Source organism: Dendrobates tinctorius, unplaced genomic scaffold (assembly GCF_039654945.1).
Source record: "Dendrobates tinctorius isolate UK_male_01 unplaced genomic scaffold, ASM3965494v1 ptg000017l, whole genome shotgun sequence".
Classification (NCBI taxonomy): domain Eukaryota; kingdom Metazoa; phylum Chordata; class Amphibia; order Anura; family Dendrobatidae; genus Dendrobates; species Dendrobates tinctorius.
The window spans coordinates 18,375,473-18,392,602 of NW_027361685.1; the positions used below are offsets into that span (position 1 = coordinate 18,375,473).

Consider the following 17,130-nt stretch of genomic DNA (forward strand, 5'->3'; position numbering starts at 1 on the left):
GGTGCAGGCACGGTGCGGGTCCTGGTGGCAGCGGTGGTAGTCAGGGCTGCCCGGGTAGATATGAGTGAAGGCGGTGGAACAGATGGTGGCTCCCGGTCCGCGGGGGCCTCCGGTGGGACCTGCACGGCCGCATCAGGTCCAGACGGGAGCTCCTCTTCCTCCGCTTCAAGTCCCAAAGCCTCACACAGCGGCTTCCTGTCTCAGTCGTAAACGGTGCGTCAGCTGGGCAATCTCGTCTTCCAGCTGCTGGCGGTTCATCCTGGAAGCCAGGTCAGAGCCTTCAGCCATTGCGCCGGGGAGATTCAGCTCAACCTCCTCGCACTCCGCAGGCCTCCTCCCTTCTCCTTCCAATATGGCGTTCTCGCATTCTTCCTGCCTGGGCTCTTTTCCCGCCACTGGCTCTCGCCCCTCCTTCTGAGGGCGGCGTCTTCTACCTACTTCTCCATACCAAGCCAGTATACGAACCCCTCTGGGGGTGGGCCATGTTGCTGTCGCATAGAAGTTCAGACAGGGGAGGCCCAGGACAGTCCGCGCTCTTTTCTTAGGACCACCCATATTGTCACGCCCTTCTTCACCACACCGGCGGACATTTTTAGCGTTCATTTTACAGTCTATTAAATTGGGTCTTCCGCACATTTCAAAAGATTTGAGTCTTAGGCACACAGAACCCGATGGCATCGGATCTCGTCATCCTGTTCATGACGCCAAAGTTGGGTCGCCCTCCCAGGGCTGTGGGGTACTCGGTACCGGGCCCGATGAGCTTCAATGGGAGATGTCACGGCAGTTGGGACCCGGCCCGTGGCCCTGGGCGCCCATTGTAAAAGGAGTTGTTGCAATGTGCTTAGAGTGATGAAAGTTTATGAGTGATTCGTGATGCCACCTGTGGCGTTCGGCAATAGAGATGTAAGCCGACGCTGCAGACAGATCCTCTGGGACAGATGGTGTGGTGCAGCAGTGATGTTATAGCCCTCCACAGGCAGGACTGTAGTCCCAGGGCAGTGTAGAGATGCATTGCAGGAATGGTGCAGTGTAGGCACAGGGATGCAGCGGTGCCAGGTGTGTGTGATGCGGGAATGAGTGGAGGACACCAGGGCATGTAGTTCCAAAGCTTTACTCACAGTCTGTGGTACAAACAGGTGCCTGCCTCTGTGCCGTGTCCTCCAGGCCAGATGGAATACTCCTTTCCAACACTTCGCCAACATGTGCCTTTCTAAACGTCTCCTCTTATAGTGCCTTTAAATGAAGTACTCCTAGTACTGAGTTACACTGGAGTTCCTCCTGTCCGATGTTCTTATGAACTCTACTTGTACAGCAGACAGCTGTAGCCTGCTTCGGGGACTCCTTGCTATTAAGTCCCGGCTCACTATCCAGTTGCTGTTGTGCCCCCAAGTCTTGTGTGGGAATAAAGCAGTCACTCCTTCTATTCCTCCGGTGTCTGCTGCAGGACCATTAGTATCCATACAACCTCGGGGAACGGGCCCCGGCCTTGCGCTTAGAACTTGTAGGAAGGGTTCTCTTCTAACCAACGTCCTCTGTTCTCTTTTACTCCTCACGTTCCGTACTAATCTTTCTTTCTATGGAAAATCAGGCTTTCAGTCTATGTTGCTCTCTCTCTCTTCCTTTCCCGTGCCAGCAGACCCAGGTCACTGGGATCTGCTGCAGCACTTCCATCCATCTATCACTCTCTCCGGGGATCTTTTTCTCTTTCCTTACTCAACAACTGACTCCTCTCCCAAACTCTCCCCGCTCTCTTTAATGTAAACTAAACTCCACCCACCACCCAGCACGTTTCGTGTTCCAAGCAGGGAGCCACCAATGGGTGCTTTGCTACACTCCAAGCAGGGAGGCGCCGAAGGTGCTTTGCTACACTACTTTGTGGTGTGGGGTGCAGGTGTTGGAGTGTGGTCAGGAGTCTCCACCTTACCTGAATGGTGGGGTACCACACCTCAGGAGGAGGTGCAGTACCTGAGCCTCAGGAGCGCCACATCAGCATGTGGTTTCCATTTAGCCTTAGGGGGATTGGCCAGTCTGTACAGGAATTTAACCCTGCTGTGTCCTTCACAGATTAGGTTCCCCAGCCTATCCCGTGCCGGCAGGTCCTATATTAGGCAGCTCCACCATCCGCCCTCTGCTTGATGTTGATTCCTAGGCAGTTCACTTTGCCTGTTGTACCTCACACTCGAGTCTCTGACCCACCAACCAGCTGAGGTAGTCTTGGGGACTACCCTGGAGTAGTTCCTGGTGTCTACCAGCTGTCCAGCCTATCCTCTGCACCAGTAGCTCTAGTGAAGACCTGGTGGACACCTAGTTACACCTCTCTAGAGTAAGCCTGGCCGATGGTGCAGTGGGTCCACATCCACCAATGTTCCACCAAGTAACTGTGCACACCTCACAACTTTTGAAACACAGAAAGAGGCACAGATCATGCGATGCGCATAGCAGCAAATTTTGGCCTCACCCTAATCCACGGCCATTTACCACTGCTTTCTCCCCCGGCAGGAGGAGTTGTCAGAGGGACACTGGTAGTGAGGGAAATTCAGCAGACGCCTGAGACTGCAGGGCGTAGACCCAAATCGGCACAGATCAGCCGCGTCCTTGGGCGCACAGCGGGCGCCTTTTATGGTAAAGTAGTTTTTATTAAAGATTTATTTACATAAATGGGGTAAAGAAAAAGGGGGCGACAGATTATAAATACCCAGTAATACAGACAAGAACCAAACAACAGCAAAAAAGAGAAATGTAAAGTCATGAAAGAGAGAGGCAGAATAAAGGGGAGAAAGGGTTAAGGAGGAGAATGGGGAAGGAAAAATAGGGTTTGTTAACCCCTTAGAGACCTTGCCCTATTTCGTTTTTGCGTTCCTGTTTTTCACCCCCCTTCTTCCCACAGCCATAACTTTTTATGTTTCTGTCAGTATGGCCATGTTAGGGCTTTTTTTTGAGGGACAAGTTGTGCTTTGGAACGACATCATTGGTTTTACCATATCGTGTACTCAAAAATGGGAAAAAAATTCCAAGGGCGGTGAAATTGCAAACAAAGTGCAACTCCACAACGTTTTTTGGATTTTCTTTTTACCATATTCACCAAATGCTAAGACTGCCCTGCCATTATGATTCTCCAAGGCATTATAGGTTCATAGACACCAAACATGTCTCAGTTCTTTTGTATTTAAGTGGTAAAAAAATCCAAAAATTGTTGGAAAAAATTGCTCCATTTTCATGATCTTGGGTTGGGTGAGGGCTTATTGTTTGCACGCCGAGCTGATGTTTTTATTGATCCCATTTTGGTGCAGATACGATCTTTTCATCATCCGTTATGGCATTTTAAGGCCGGGGTCACACTGGCGAGGAATACGGCCGAGTGAGAGGCGCTAAAAGCACGCATTAGACACGGACAAATGATTCTCTATGGGGTCCCTCGCACCAGCCGTATATTTCTCATCCGTATTCTACGCTCCATGCCAATCGCAGCATGCTGCGATTGTCAGCGTACTACGCCCGTAGTACGCCAATGCAAGTCTATGGGTGCGCAAAAAATACGGATTACACACGGACCAGACGTGTGACCTGCGAGCAATACACAGGTCTTTTGGCTGGTGACAGGAAATGGGCCAATCCATCATCAGGAAGGCTAGACATGCAAATGAGCTCAAAAAGCGCTCCAGACATCCAGGAAGTACGCCTCCACGGAGTACAGCAGCAGCATGGCGTCCACTTACATAAATGTGGAGATGTTAATATTCCTGGTGCAGGAGCATCCCGAAATCTGGGACCAACGCAATGCCAATTATTCAAACCGGGCAAGAAAGGAGGCGTCATGGAGGCGCATCTGTCGCCAGATGTACCATGACTTTGGTGACCGACCACGTGAGGAGCAGCATAAAATTCGTAAGTACAAGGCAAAACATGAGTAACCTTAGCGCACAACAAAAAAGGAATATAGAATCAGCACCCCCCTTCCTGTGCATGTACTTTTTGCCTCATGAGGCCATTAGATTTGGATGTGACACGTGGATTCACACAGCCATAATTTGGGTTTAGGCCACAAGCTCCTCATCCTCCTAGACAAACCAATTATTAAGTGTAGCTAAAGAGACCCTGTGTATCTGCCCAATTACATATGCCACCATGGGTACAAAGCACACCCCAGAAGGCCCCATGCCTAGACTACTGGTAGCAAATGTGACCTATCAAATATGTGAATTTGACAATATTTCCTGTCACATTGCAGTGGAAGATGTGATGAAACGCTGGCGAAGCATCCAGGACCAATACCGCTGGGAACGCCAGCAGCGGTCCAGGAGTGGGGATGCGGGATATGTAAAAAGAAAATATATCTATTACGACCGGCTCTCCTTCCTCGCCCCAATTCTGGATCTGAGACCGTAAGTAGATACCTCACACCACATTACACAAATACTTTACAGGGCCAAAAATATTGATGTATTTTTGCCTCTGTTCTATTTCATAACAGAACTCAATCCAACCTTACGGATCGAGGAACGGCCTCAGAGACAGAGCCCATAATTGATCCTGTAGGGGATGAGGTGGCTGGCCCATCTTCTCCCCCTACAAGAAGCATGGCAGAAGATGAGTCATCACAGGAGAACCCATTGGCTGCCCAACACACAACACCACCAGGACAGTCTGCTGCTGCCCCATCACCCATCCTGGAAGAGCCGGGCAACTTGAGCAGCAGCCCAACTGGCCATATCAGGGGATCCCCACAGGCTGCTGTTACATCCCGGCGAGCCCGAAGAAGGCGCCAGGTCACTGTTCAAGAGAGCAGGACCAATGTGGACACAGGGGTGCTAAATTATTCATCTCGAGTAACTACAGATGATGGGGAGGAGGCCTACTCACGTAGCCTGACCCTTTATCTCTGTGCCCTTACCCGTGAGGTCAGGCTCCGTATTAGGGGATGTTTTCAGATCCTGCTTGATGCAAGCACCCCCCCAATACCCCATATGAGCTTTTCGAATATCTGGAGAGGTGGCAGCTTTCCCCCAGAAATCTAATGCGCATGAGACCATCCACACAGATGCTTGCTCAAGCAGGGTCCGAACATCCTCTAATACGTGGGCCTACACCTCACCCCCTTCCTCCCCCTACCCAACCTTCCCAACACCAGCAACAGATTTCTGGCTCTAGCCAACCCCACCAATATGGCCACTTAGTCCCACCCAGTGTTGGAGGCTGGTCCCAACCTGGTTGGGGACGACATGGCTATATTGGTGGGTATGAGACACGGGCCTACCAGCCCCAACAAGATGCCCCTCAGCAGTATTACTATGGCCACTACCCCCAACAATCACAGGAGGAAGGTCACTACCAACAGCATGGGCAACAGTATGCACCCACACAGGGCGATGTTGCTCAAAGTAGTCAGCAGCAACCACAGGCTGCTCCTCCGCCTTCTCCTTCCCCAACATTCCACAATTTATAAGTGGCTTAAAACATGGACTTAGTAAACCCATACTGTACATGACTGTTGTTAATTGTTTTGATGGGAGGAGATGTCCAGCGTGTTTGAACTGGTGGTTAAAGTCCCAAGGCAAAGTCAAAAAGAGGTTTTAGCCAGCAGCAACATGAGCTAAAACAGATAATAACATTTCTTATGACGGTTTTCAAATCATATGATTAAGACACCATGACAGGCAAGGCTACCCTATGCGTTTCTGAGACATATTACACGTCTGTAAAAAATACAATATTTCACGGGGCTATACTGGCAAAGTCAAAGGATCAAAATAGAGTACTCACTTGAAAATGCATAGAAAAGGCGTGCTGTCCATATTCTCTTAGTCCAATTTAGGCCAGCTAACTATATTCCAAAATCAAGGCAAACAGCCTCAAGACCATCACGCTCTCTCTATGTATTATCAAGTCAGTCTTCTAATTTGATCCTTTGACTTTCCCAGTATAGTGCGGTGAAATATTGTGTTTATTACAGACATGTAATATGTGTCAGAAACGCGTAAGTAGCCTTGCCTATCATGGTGGCTTATTAATATGGTTTGAAAACATTCATAATAAATGTTAGTATTATCTTGTGTAGCTCATTTTGATGATGGATAACTCCTCTTTTTTTACTTTGGATTACAAATGTGTACAGTTGCAATGTTGTTATTGCACTATGTATGTTGTAGGATATGTTAGTAATTTTGTTTGAACAACAATGTTGAAATATGCCAAAAGTCCAATTTGGGCCATTGCCCAAGTTTTTCATAGGGCAAGAATATGTTTGCCTTACAAACTTAAAAAAAAACCACAAAAAAAGGCAAAAGTAAAAATTGGCCAACTACACTTTACGTCTCTGTCTTAATTGTCCAAACCCATATCAAAATACGCGTACCAAATCAAAGCAACAGTCAGAGATTCAGAAGGGGTAGAAATATATATATTTTGACACACATCAAACCAACATTGCCAACATAGATACAGCATGCTCTTGCCAAGAAGGTTCCCCCTGAAGTGCCATAAAGTAATTAGTGAAAATATCACGCACTTTGAGGCCAGAGATCGGTCTACGTTGATGGTTGATAGGTGGTCTCACCCTACACACATTGTCCGGCCTACGCACACCAGCAGAGGAGGAACAATCATGTATCCTGGTGAAGTTATGAAGAACCACACAGGCTTTCACTACTTCATTAACATTTTGTTCTCTCAGCTGAATGGCAGACTGGAGTACCCGCCATTTGGCACAAAGAATGCCAAAGGAACACTCCACCAGTCGCCGAGCACGTGATAGGCGCAAGTTAAATATCCTGCGCCTGTGGTGAAGGTTGCGCCGAGGATATGGCCTCATGACATTGCGTGTTAACTGAAATGCCTCATCTGCCACAAGGACATAAGGGACACATTCTTGAGTGGAGCCTGGTAGTTGGACTGGTGGTGGTAGATCCAACTGGTTGTTGCGTAGCCACCGAGCCATAATGGAAGTATTGAAGACTCTAGAGTCTCCCGTCCTTCCATAGGCCCCAATGTCAACAATTATAAACTTGTATTGAGGGTCAGCCACAGCCAACAATACAACAGAAAAGTATTGTTTAGAATTGAAGAATTGGGAGCCAGAGTTCGGCGGCTTACGCACCCGGATAGGTTTGCCATCAAGGGCCCCAATACAATTTGGAAACTGGCATTCCTCCTCAAAGTCCCTTGATATCCTCAACCAGTCTTCCATCCTGGCCTTGGGCATGACGACTTGATATAGTCTTGTCCATATTTCACTACATGTTGACCTGACTATGCCAGATATGGTTGATCTTCCAATCATAAACTCATGGTGGAGGGCAGCATAAGACAGGCCAGTGGCCAGGAAGCTGAAGAACAACAGAAAAGGATGATTGTCGAATGCACACATTTACAAAACAAACAGGTCCATACATACCAAACTTGCTAAGATTTCAGAGCAAATAACACACACATCTTGCTTTGCACAATGAGTAAGTGATATTCAGTACATATTCCACGTAACATTCGGGTCTGTAAGTTGAAACATATGTGGACTAAGATGAGGGCCTAAAACTTACTACAAGGCAAAAATTCAAACTTTGCCCAACACATTATGAACCTAGAGAATATGGTTGTGTAGTACATACCGTAATGTGAGTAGAAGTCGCTCCTCTGCAGATATAGCTTTGCGCATCCTTGTGTCCTGAAAGGTTATCCCAGGGCGCACTGTCTCCAAGAGTCGATCAAATGTTGCAAGGCTCATGCGACAGTATTGGTAGAATTTGATAGGATGCTCCCGCAGAGAAGAATAGAGGCGGTGAAAATTAACTCTTGTGAGTCGTTGCCTCAAAAGGGGATGTACCCACATGCGTCTCCTCCTCCGCGGATCCACTATCACAGAGTATGGTTGACCAAAGCAGCGTGACAAAAGCCAATTGAAGAGAACCTGCTCAGTTGTGTAGAAAGTCAGACTGTTTGCCATGTTGCACATACAACACCAACACACCTAGTGAAGGCAAGGTGACAAATGGACAGAATGAAGGCTGCCACCTGTTCCTGAGCCAATAAATAGAGTGCAGGCTAATGATTTAAATAGTGCGAGAAAATCTCAGCATACAGATTCCATACGGATGCTGACATGCTCAAAATACGCGACCACACCTTGCTTACGGATGACATACGGAGCACTATTTAGGGGTCATTCATCCGTATTATGCCTGTAAACTACGGACCGTATTTAGCGTCGGGTAGTGTGACCCTGGCCTTATTTTAGGGCTATAGAACGACAAAATATAACAATAGCTTGCAAATAAGTGAGAAAATAATCAATAAATGAGATAAGAAACACAAAAAAGGGTTTTTTTGTTTTTTTTGTGTTTCTTATCTCATTTATTGATTATTTTCTCACTTATTTGCAAGCTATTGTTATATTTTGTCGTTCTATAGCCCTAAAATTAGGGTATTTTCTGGATTTGTGAGGATTATTCAGCGCAGACATTTTTAATTTTATTTGCACTTTAATCAACAACTTGGAGGTGTGTTGTTTGTCGTGCAGCGGATATTCCTCTTGTAGTACTAGCGCCCCCAATATATATATCTAAACTATATACTGTGTAAGTTTATAAGCCACTCCAGTGTCAGGAATAGATAGTATGTGAGAATACAGTATATACCACTCAGGGAACACTTACCTTTCAGAGATAATTTCCATATTCATACTAAATAATGGCACAGATCTCCCAGACATTATGATTGCACATATCCCTAGTCTTTATAACGATAGTGCACTCATTCCCTGACAGACCGCAGCATGGCCATTAGTTAGAAGCTGCTAATGATCTTTGGAGCAGGTAAGTTTTCCCTGAGTGGTACATATTGGGCCGACTGAAGACTGAGTTTAGTCTAGGACAATTTGTCTGCACTACTAATTATCAGCAGTTACATTACCAAACTAGGGCAGTCCCTATAGGAGAAAATCACAAGAATTATACTGTATTGTCACATTCTATCTATTCCTGACACTGGAGGGGCTTATAAACTTACACAGTATATAGTTTGAGGTCTGGGATCTGCCAATATGGGGCTAGTTTTCTGACTGTTTCGGATAATATGATTTTAGTTTTTTTTTGTCTAGCCTCACTTGAATATAGTTCAATATTAAATAGTCTCCTGATGAGTCGCCTTTGGTGAGGATGATGAAGCCCGGAGAAATGAGTGGCTTGGAGAGTGAGTGTGTATACGTCACCTCACCCTATATACTGAGATGTGGGGCACATGTTTTTCTATTAGTCACCTACTGACTAACCTTCAGGGGGTGAATTATGGGTATAGTTTTACATTTGGAATTAATAAAGTTTAGTTTTATCCTTTTGTCAGCAAACATGAGGAATGACAAGAGACAACCCATTTAAGAGAATTCAATTTTGGTTAAAACTATTCCAACACTATGAACATAAAAAAGGCTTCTCCCCTATGTGACATCTCTGATGTTTATTAACAGCTGATTTCCAAGTAAAATATTTCCCACATTAAGAAAATGAAAAAATCTTCTCCTCTGTGTGACTGCTCTGATGTCTAATAAGAAGCGCTTTCCGGTTAAAATATTTCCCACATTATGAACAGGAAAAAGGCTTCTCCTCTGTGTGGGTTCTTTGATGGCAATCAAGGTTTATTTTCCCATTTAAAACATTTCCCACATTCTGAACATGAATATGGCTTCTCTGCTGTGTGAATTCTCTCATATGTAACAAGATTTGAATTCTGAGTAAAACATTTCCCACATTCTGAACATCAAAAAGGCTTCTCTCCTGAGTGAGTTCTTTGGTGTTCATCAAGATTCTGTTTCTTGGTAAAATATTTCCCACATTCTGAACATGAAAAAGGCTTCTCTCCTTTGTGAGTTCTCTGGTGGTTAACAAATTGTGATTTAAGTGCAAAGCATTTCCCACATTCTGAACATGAAAAAGGCTTCTCCCCTGTGTGAGTTCTATGGTGAGTAACAAGCAGTGATTTACGTGTAAAACATTTCCCACATTCTGAACATGAAAAAGGCTTCTCTCCTGTGTGAGCTCTCTGGTGGTTAACAATTTGTGATTTATGTGCAAAACATTTGCCACATTGTGAACATGAAAAAGGTTTCTCTCCTGTGTGAGTTATTTGGTGTGCAACAAGATTCCCTTTCTGGTTAAAACATTTCCCACATTCTGAACATGAAAAAGGCTTCTCCCCTGTGTGAGTTCTATAGTGAATAACAAGCAGTGATTTATTTGCAAAACATTTCCCACATTCTGAACATGAATATGGCTTCTCTCCTGTGTGGGTTCTTTGGTGCTTAACAAGATTTCCTTTCAGGTTAAAACATTTCCCACATTCTGAACATGAAAAAGGCTTCTCCCCTGTGTGAGTTCTCTGGTGTGTAACAAAATGAGATTTCTTTTTAGAACATTTCCCACATTCTGAACATGAAAATGACTTCTTTGCTTTAGGAGCAGTTTGTTTTTTATTGCCTCTTTTGTGACTTTGATTTTCCTTAGTAGTCAGTAATGAATCAGAAGATGGGACCTGTTTCATAGGATCAGATGACAGATCTTTGCTGTGAATGGATGATGATATATCTGGAGTAATAGCAATCACTTCAGTTGTATCTTGTAGGATCTCAAGATCATCAGATTTAAAAATTGAAGATGTCAGCTGTCCCTCCGATCTCCTGGTACAGTCATCTACTAAGATAAAAAAACAATTTTTTTAACCCCTTAGTGACAGAGCTAGTTTGCAGCTTAATGACCAGGCCAATTTTTACAATTCTGACCACTGTCATTTTATGAGGTAATAACTCTGGAACGCTTTAATGGATCCCACTGATCCTGAGAATGTTTTTTCGTGACATATTGTACTTCATGTTAGTGGTAACATTTCTTCAATATGTCTTGTGTTTATTTATGAAAATAACAGAAATATGGCAAAAAGTTTTGCAATTTTAAAACTTTAAATTTTTATGCCCTTAAATAAGAGAGATGTGTCAGACAAATATCTTAATAAATAACATTTCCCACATGTCTACTTTACATCAGCACAATTTTGGAAGCAAAATTTTTGTTTGTTAGGAACTTATAAGGGTTAAAAGTTGACCAGCGATTTCTCATTTTTACAACAAAATTTACAAAACCATTTTTTTAGGGACCACATCATATTTAAAGTCATTTTGAAGGGTGTACATGACAGAAAATACCCAAAAGTGACACCGTTCTAAAAACTAGACCCCTCAAGGCGCTGCTCAAAACCACATTCAAGAAGTTTATTAACCCTTTACGTGCTTCACAGGAACTAAAGCAATATGGAAGGAAAAAAATTAACATTTAACTTTTTTTGCAAAAAATTTATTTCAGAACCAATTATTTTTATTTTCACAAGTGTTAAAAGAGAAAATGAACCACAAAATTTGTTGTGCAATTTCTCCTGAATACGCCGATACCCCATATGTGGGGGTAAACCACTTTTTCAGCACACGGCAGAGCTCGCAAGGGAAGGAGCACTGCTTGACTTTTTCAACGCAGAATTGGCTGGAATTGAGATCGGATGCCATGTTGCATTTGGAGAGCCCCTGTGTGCCTAAACAGTGGAAACCCCCACAAGTGACCCCATTTTGGAAACTAGACCCCTTAAGGAACTTATCTAGACTTTGAATCTTCAAGTGCTTCACAGAAGTTTATAACGTAGAGCCGAGAAAATTAAAAATCATTTTTTTTCCCTCAAAAATGATTTTTTCGCCTTCTATGTTTTATTTTCCTAAGGGTAACAGGAGAAATTGGAACAGAAAAATTTTTGTGCAATTTGTCCTGAGTACGCTGATACCCCATATGTGGGAGAGCTTGGAAGGGAAGGAGTGCCATTTTGGAATGCAGACTTTGATGGAATGGTCTGTGGGCGTCATGTTGCATTTGCAGAGCCCCTGATGTACCTAAACAGTGGAAACCCCCCACAAGTGACCCCATCTTGGAAACTAGACCCCACAAGGAGCTTATCTAGATGTGTGTTGAGCACATTGAACCCCCAAGTGCTTCACAGAAGTTTATAACGCAGAGCGGTGAAAAAAGTTTTTTTATTTCCACAAAAGTGATTTTTTTTAGCCCCCAATTTTTAGACTCCCAAAATAGTAAATAGTGGAAACCCCTCAATACTTGCTCCAACCCTAACCCCAACACCCCCTAACCCTAATCCCAACCCTAACCCTAATTATAATTCGCCCTAACCCTAACTCTAACCCTAGACCTAGCGGAAAAATGAAAAAAAAAAATATTTTCTTTATTTCATTATGTTTGCCTAACTAAGGGGGTTATTTACTATTTTTTTTTATTTTGATCACTATGATAGTTTATCATAGTGATCAAAATGAATGAATGGAATCTGCCAGCCGGAGCCTGCAGATTTACGGCGGGCACACTGTGCCTGCGCCCGCCATTTTCTCAGGATCCAAGATGGCGGCGCCCACTGGAGGACGCCGGCCGGCGGGACGCAAAACCACCGGAAGGGGACCCTAGACCACGGAGAGGTACTGGGGGGGGATAGGGGACCCTATTTCTCTCGCCTCTGATATGCGATCACATCAGAGGAAAGAGAAATTAAATGCAAAATCGCGGCTTTTTTTTTGCGGTCGCCGTTATAGGGTTAATAACGGCGATTGCAAAAGCGGGGTCGGCAAAAACCAACCCGATTCATGTTCTCTGGGGTCTCGGCTACCCCCTGCAGCCAAGACCTCGGAGAAAATACGACACTGGGGGTGCTATTTACTTACTCCACAGCGCCGTGAATTCACGGTGCTGTGGTTTCAGTACCCATAGGTCCCAACCCTCCCGATTCCCGCGGGACAGACCCGATTTCTGGTCCTTATCCCGCCGTCTCAGCCGGGAAGCTTTCTATCCTGCGATCACGGTGTATGACCACAAAATACAGCAGAGGCCGCACACAGTGCGGGGCTCGCCACGTCACATCCACAGGGTGCACAGAGCTCACCTCCAGCCCCAGGAAGCAAGAACCCGGAACTAGAGCTACCATATATCACCAAGGAGAGGCGCCCCATCCTGCAGCAAGTGCCCAGAGAGCGTGTGGTGCTGTGAGGACGCGGTCAGGCGCTCAGGTACACGGAACACGCTGAGTCTGGGGGGGACAGTGGAGTCTCGGGGACAGAGAGGTCTGGAGGGGACAGAGAGGAGTCCGGAGGGGACAGAGAGGTCTGGAGGGGACAGTGGAGTCTGAGGGAGATAGGAGTCCGGAGGGGACAGTGGAGTCTGGGGGAGAGAGAGAAGTCCAGAGGGAACAGAAGGGACAGAGGACTAGAGGGGTCAGATGAGTCCAGAGGGGACTGAGGAGTCTGAGGAAGAGAAAGGAGACTAGAGGGGACAGAGGAGTCTGGGGTGGACAGAAGGGAGAGGCGTCTGGGGTGGACAGAGGAGGCACAGGAGTCTGGGGTGGACAGAGGAGTCTGGGGTGGACAGAGGAGTCTGGGGTAGACACAGGAGTCTGGGGTGGACTGAGGAGAACAGAGGCGTTTGGGGTGGACAGAAGAGTACAGAGGGGACACAGGAGTCTGGGGTGGACAGAGGAGTACAGAGGGGACACAGAAGTCTGGGGTGGACAGAGGAAAACAGAGGAGTCTGGGGTAGACACAGGAGTTTGGGGTGGACAGAGGAGTACAGAGGGGACACAGGAGTCGGGTGGACAGAGGAGAACAGAGGAGTTTGGGGTGGACAGAGGAGTACAGAGGGGACACAAGAGTCTGGGGTGGACAGAGGAGTGAGGAAAAGGTGTGTGTAAATGGGTGTGGCTTAAAATGGGTGTGGCTAGGGGCATGGCCTAAAATTTTGCGCCGCCACCTTTATTCCTCTTTGCCTTCTTCAAAAGTTGGGAGGTATGAGTACCCTTAATTAAAGCCGTTAAAAGGCGTATCGGTGGTCGTTAAGGGGTTAATAAAATATTCTTGCGTTTTATATTTTTCAACATTTCTACTTAAACTGTCCATAAAAATAGCAAGCTATGTAAAAAAACTTTAATTATTTACCAAGACAATGACAGTTAACCATCTAATAGAAAACCTTGTTGGATGAACCAGTAGTGTGCGGTGTTCAACTGTTTGTTCATTCTGCCTCCCAAATATCCAATAAAAAGAAACCAATCAATGTTAGGCTAGTTTCACACTAGCTTATTTTCCACGCAGAGCTCGGTGACGCTAAGCCCCACCCCCTGCCGGCTCCCTGCCCGCCCCATCCGGTCATAGAATCATAGAATCATAGAATCATAGAATCGTAGAGTTGGAAGGGACCTCCTGGGCCATCTGGTCCAACCCCCTGCTCAAAGCAGGATTCGCTAAATCATCCCAGTCAGATGTCTGTCCAGCCTCTGTTTGAAGACTTCCATTGAAGGAGAACTCACCACTTCTCGTGGCAGCCTGTTCCACTCATTGATCACTCTAACTGTCAAAAAGTTTTTTCTAATATCTAATCTGTGTCTCCTCCCATTCAGTTTCATCCCATTGCTTCTAGTCTTTCCTTGTGCAAATGAGAATAAAGTTGATCCTTCTACAATGTGACAGCCCTTTAGATATTTGTAGACAGCTATTAAGTCTCCTCTCAGTCTTCTCTTTTGCAAACTAAACATTCCCAAATCCTGCAACCTTTCCTCATAAGACAGGGTTTGCAGACCGGTCACCATTCTGGTCGCTCTTTTCTGAACTTGCTCCAGTTTGTTGATGTCTTTTTTAAAATGTGGTGCCCAAAACTGGACACAATATTCCAGATGAGGTCTGACCAAAGAGGAGTAGAGGGAAATAATGACTTCACGTGATCTAGACTGTATGCTTCTGTTAATACATCCTAGAATTGCATTTGCCTTTTTTGCTGCTGCATCACACTGTTGACTCATATTCAGTCTGTGATCTATTAGTATACCCAAATCTTTTTCACATGTGCTGTCACTTAGCCCTATTCCTCCCATTCTATATATGCTTTTTACATTTTTATTGCCCAGATGTAGTACTTTGCATTTCTCCCTGTTAAAAACCATTCTGTTAGTTGCTGCCCACTTCTCCAGTTTATTTAAATCTTTTTGAATCCTCTCTCTCTCTTCTCTAGTATTAGCTATCCCTCCTAGCTTTGTGTCATCAGCAAATTTAATCAGTTTACCCTCAATTCCTTCATCTAAATCGTTGATAAAGATGTTGAACAATACAGGGCCCAGGACAGAGCCCTGTGGAACCCCACTTGAGACATTCTTCCAACTGGATGTGCAGCCATTTACGACCACTCTTTGGGTCCGATCACTAAGCCAGTTATGAATCCACCTAACAGTTGCCTTGTCCATTCCATACTTAATCATTTTTTCAATAAGGATTGTATGAGAGACTTTGTCAAATGCTTTGCTGAAGTCAATATATACTATATCTACAGCATTTCCTTGATCCACCCAATCAGTGATACCGTCATAGAAGGAAATTAAGTTAGTCTGACATGACTTATTAGTTACAAACCCATGCTGACTCTGTTTAATCACTTCATTCTTATCCAGGTATTGACATACATGTTGTTTAATAATTTGTTCAAAGATCTTTCCTGGTATAGAAGTCAGACTCACCGGCCTATAGTTACCTGGGTCCACCTTCTTCCCCTTTTTGAAGATAGGAACAACATTTGCTCTTCTCCAGTCTTCTGGCACTTCTCCTGTTCTCCAAGAATTTTCAAAGATTATAGAGAGGGGTTTAAAAATTTCTTCTTCTATCTCCTTCAGTAGTCTGGGGTGTAATTCATCTGGACCTGGAGACTTGAATTCATTTAGGCTAGCTAAGTGTTTCCTCACTATCTTTCTGTTTATAGATATCCTGGATTCTTCTATTCCCTTAATAGGACAGTGAATAACAGTTGATGTTACATTTCCTTTCTGAGAGAAAACAGATGCAAAATAGGAATTTAAAAGTTCAGCCTTCTCAACATCCTGTCTTACCATTTCATCATTTTCATCCTGTAAAAATCCTATAGCATCTTTGACTTTTCTTTTACTTTTGACATATCCCCAAAATCCTTTATTATTGCTTTTGACATCTCTTGCAAGCCTCAATTCATTTTCAGCTTTAGCTAATCTGATTTGTGCCCTGCAGGTTCTGCAGACAGCATTATATTCTTCTTTAGATATGCCTCCCTCTTTCCATTTTATAAACATTTTTTTCTTCCTTTTTAGCATGTGCTTAAGTTCTGTGTTCATCCATCCTGGTTTCCTTAACTGCTTCCTATTCTTCCCTCTTTTCGGAATTGTTAACAACTGTGCTTTGAGAATTTCATTTTTCAAGATTTCCCATCCTTCCTGGACATTTTTGTCTTTAAGGATATCCAGCCATTGGATCCCTCCAATTCTCTTTCTGAATCCCTTAAAATCTGCCTTTCTGAAATCTAACCTTGACGTCTGAGTCTTCACAGGTCTTCCGCCTCTAGTTATCCAAAATTCTAAAATAGCATGGTCGCTACCTCCTAGGGTCCCAGCCACTTTTACCTCCTCAACCATTTCCTCCCTGTTTATAAGGATTAGATCCAAGGTAGCAGTTCCTCTTGTTTTCTCCCTTACCTTTTGGAAGATAAAGTTGTCAGCAAGAGAGGATAAGAATTTCCTTGACCTGTTAGTTTTGCCTGAGAGAGATTCCCAACAAATGTCTGGACATCGCCGCCTACTATCGCACACGGCTGCATGCGATCTGCGCACCCTATCTTTAGCATAGGGTGCGCAGACCGTGTGCTGGCCGTGCGCTAGTAGGATTTTAGCGTGCGCTCTGCACTTTTGAAGATGTGCCGGTGTGCGCCGAACACACCATGTTGCATTTTGGTGCGCTCGGCGCACCTTCAAAAGTGCGCAGTGCACGATAAAATTCTACTAGCGCACGGCCTGCGCACCCTATGCTAAAGATAGGGTGCGCAGATCGCATGCAGCCGTGTGTGATAGTAGGTGGCGATGACCGGATGGGGCGGGCAGGGAGCCGGCAGCGGGCGGGGCTTAGCGGCACCGAGCGCTGCATGGAAAATAAGCTAATGTGAAACCAGCCTTATGTAAGCAAAAATAATACCAATTCTCATCTCACAAAAAACAAGTCCCCATTAGGTCCATCATCTGTCAATGGAAAAACAGATAAGGCAGATTAGAGTT

At 44.9% G+C, this 17,130-nt stretch overlaps 1 protein-coding gene across 1 annotated transcript in view; it reads right to left on the reverse strand.

The window, feature by feature from the left end:
• The window catches only part of LOC141082326 (uncharacterized), a 124,778-nt gene that overhangs the window by 16,132 nt on the left and 91,516 nt on the right, over positions 1–17,130 (reverse strand). Inside the window, 2 exon segments of the mRNA XM_073566272.1 lie at positions 10,062–10,386; positions 15,496–15,501. Coding sequence (XP_073422373.1) covers positions 10,062–10,386; positions 15,496–15,501 — 331 coding nt within the window.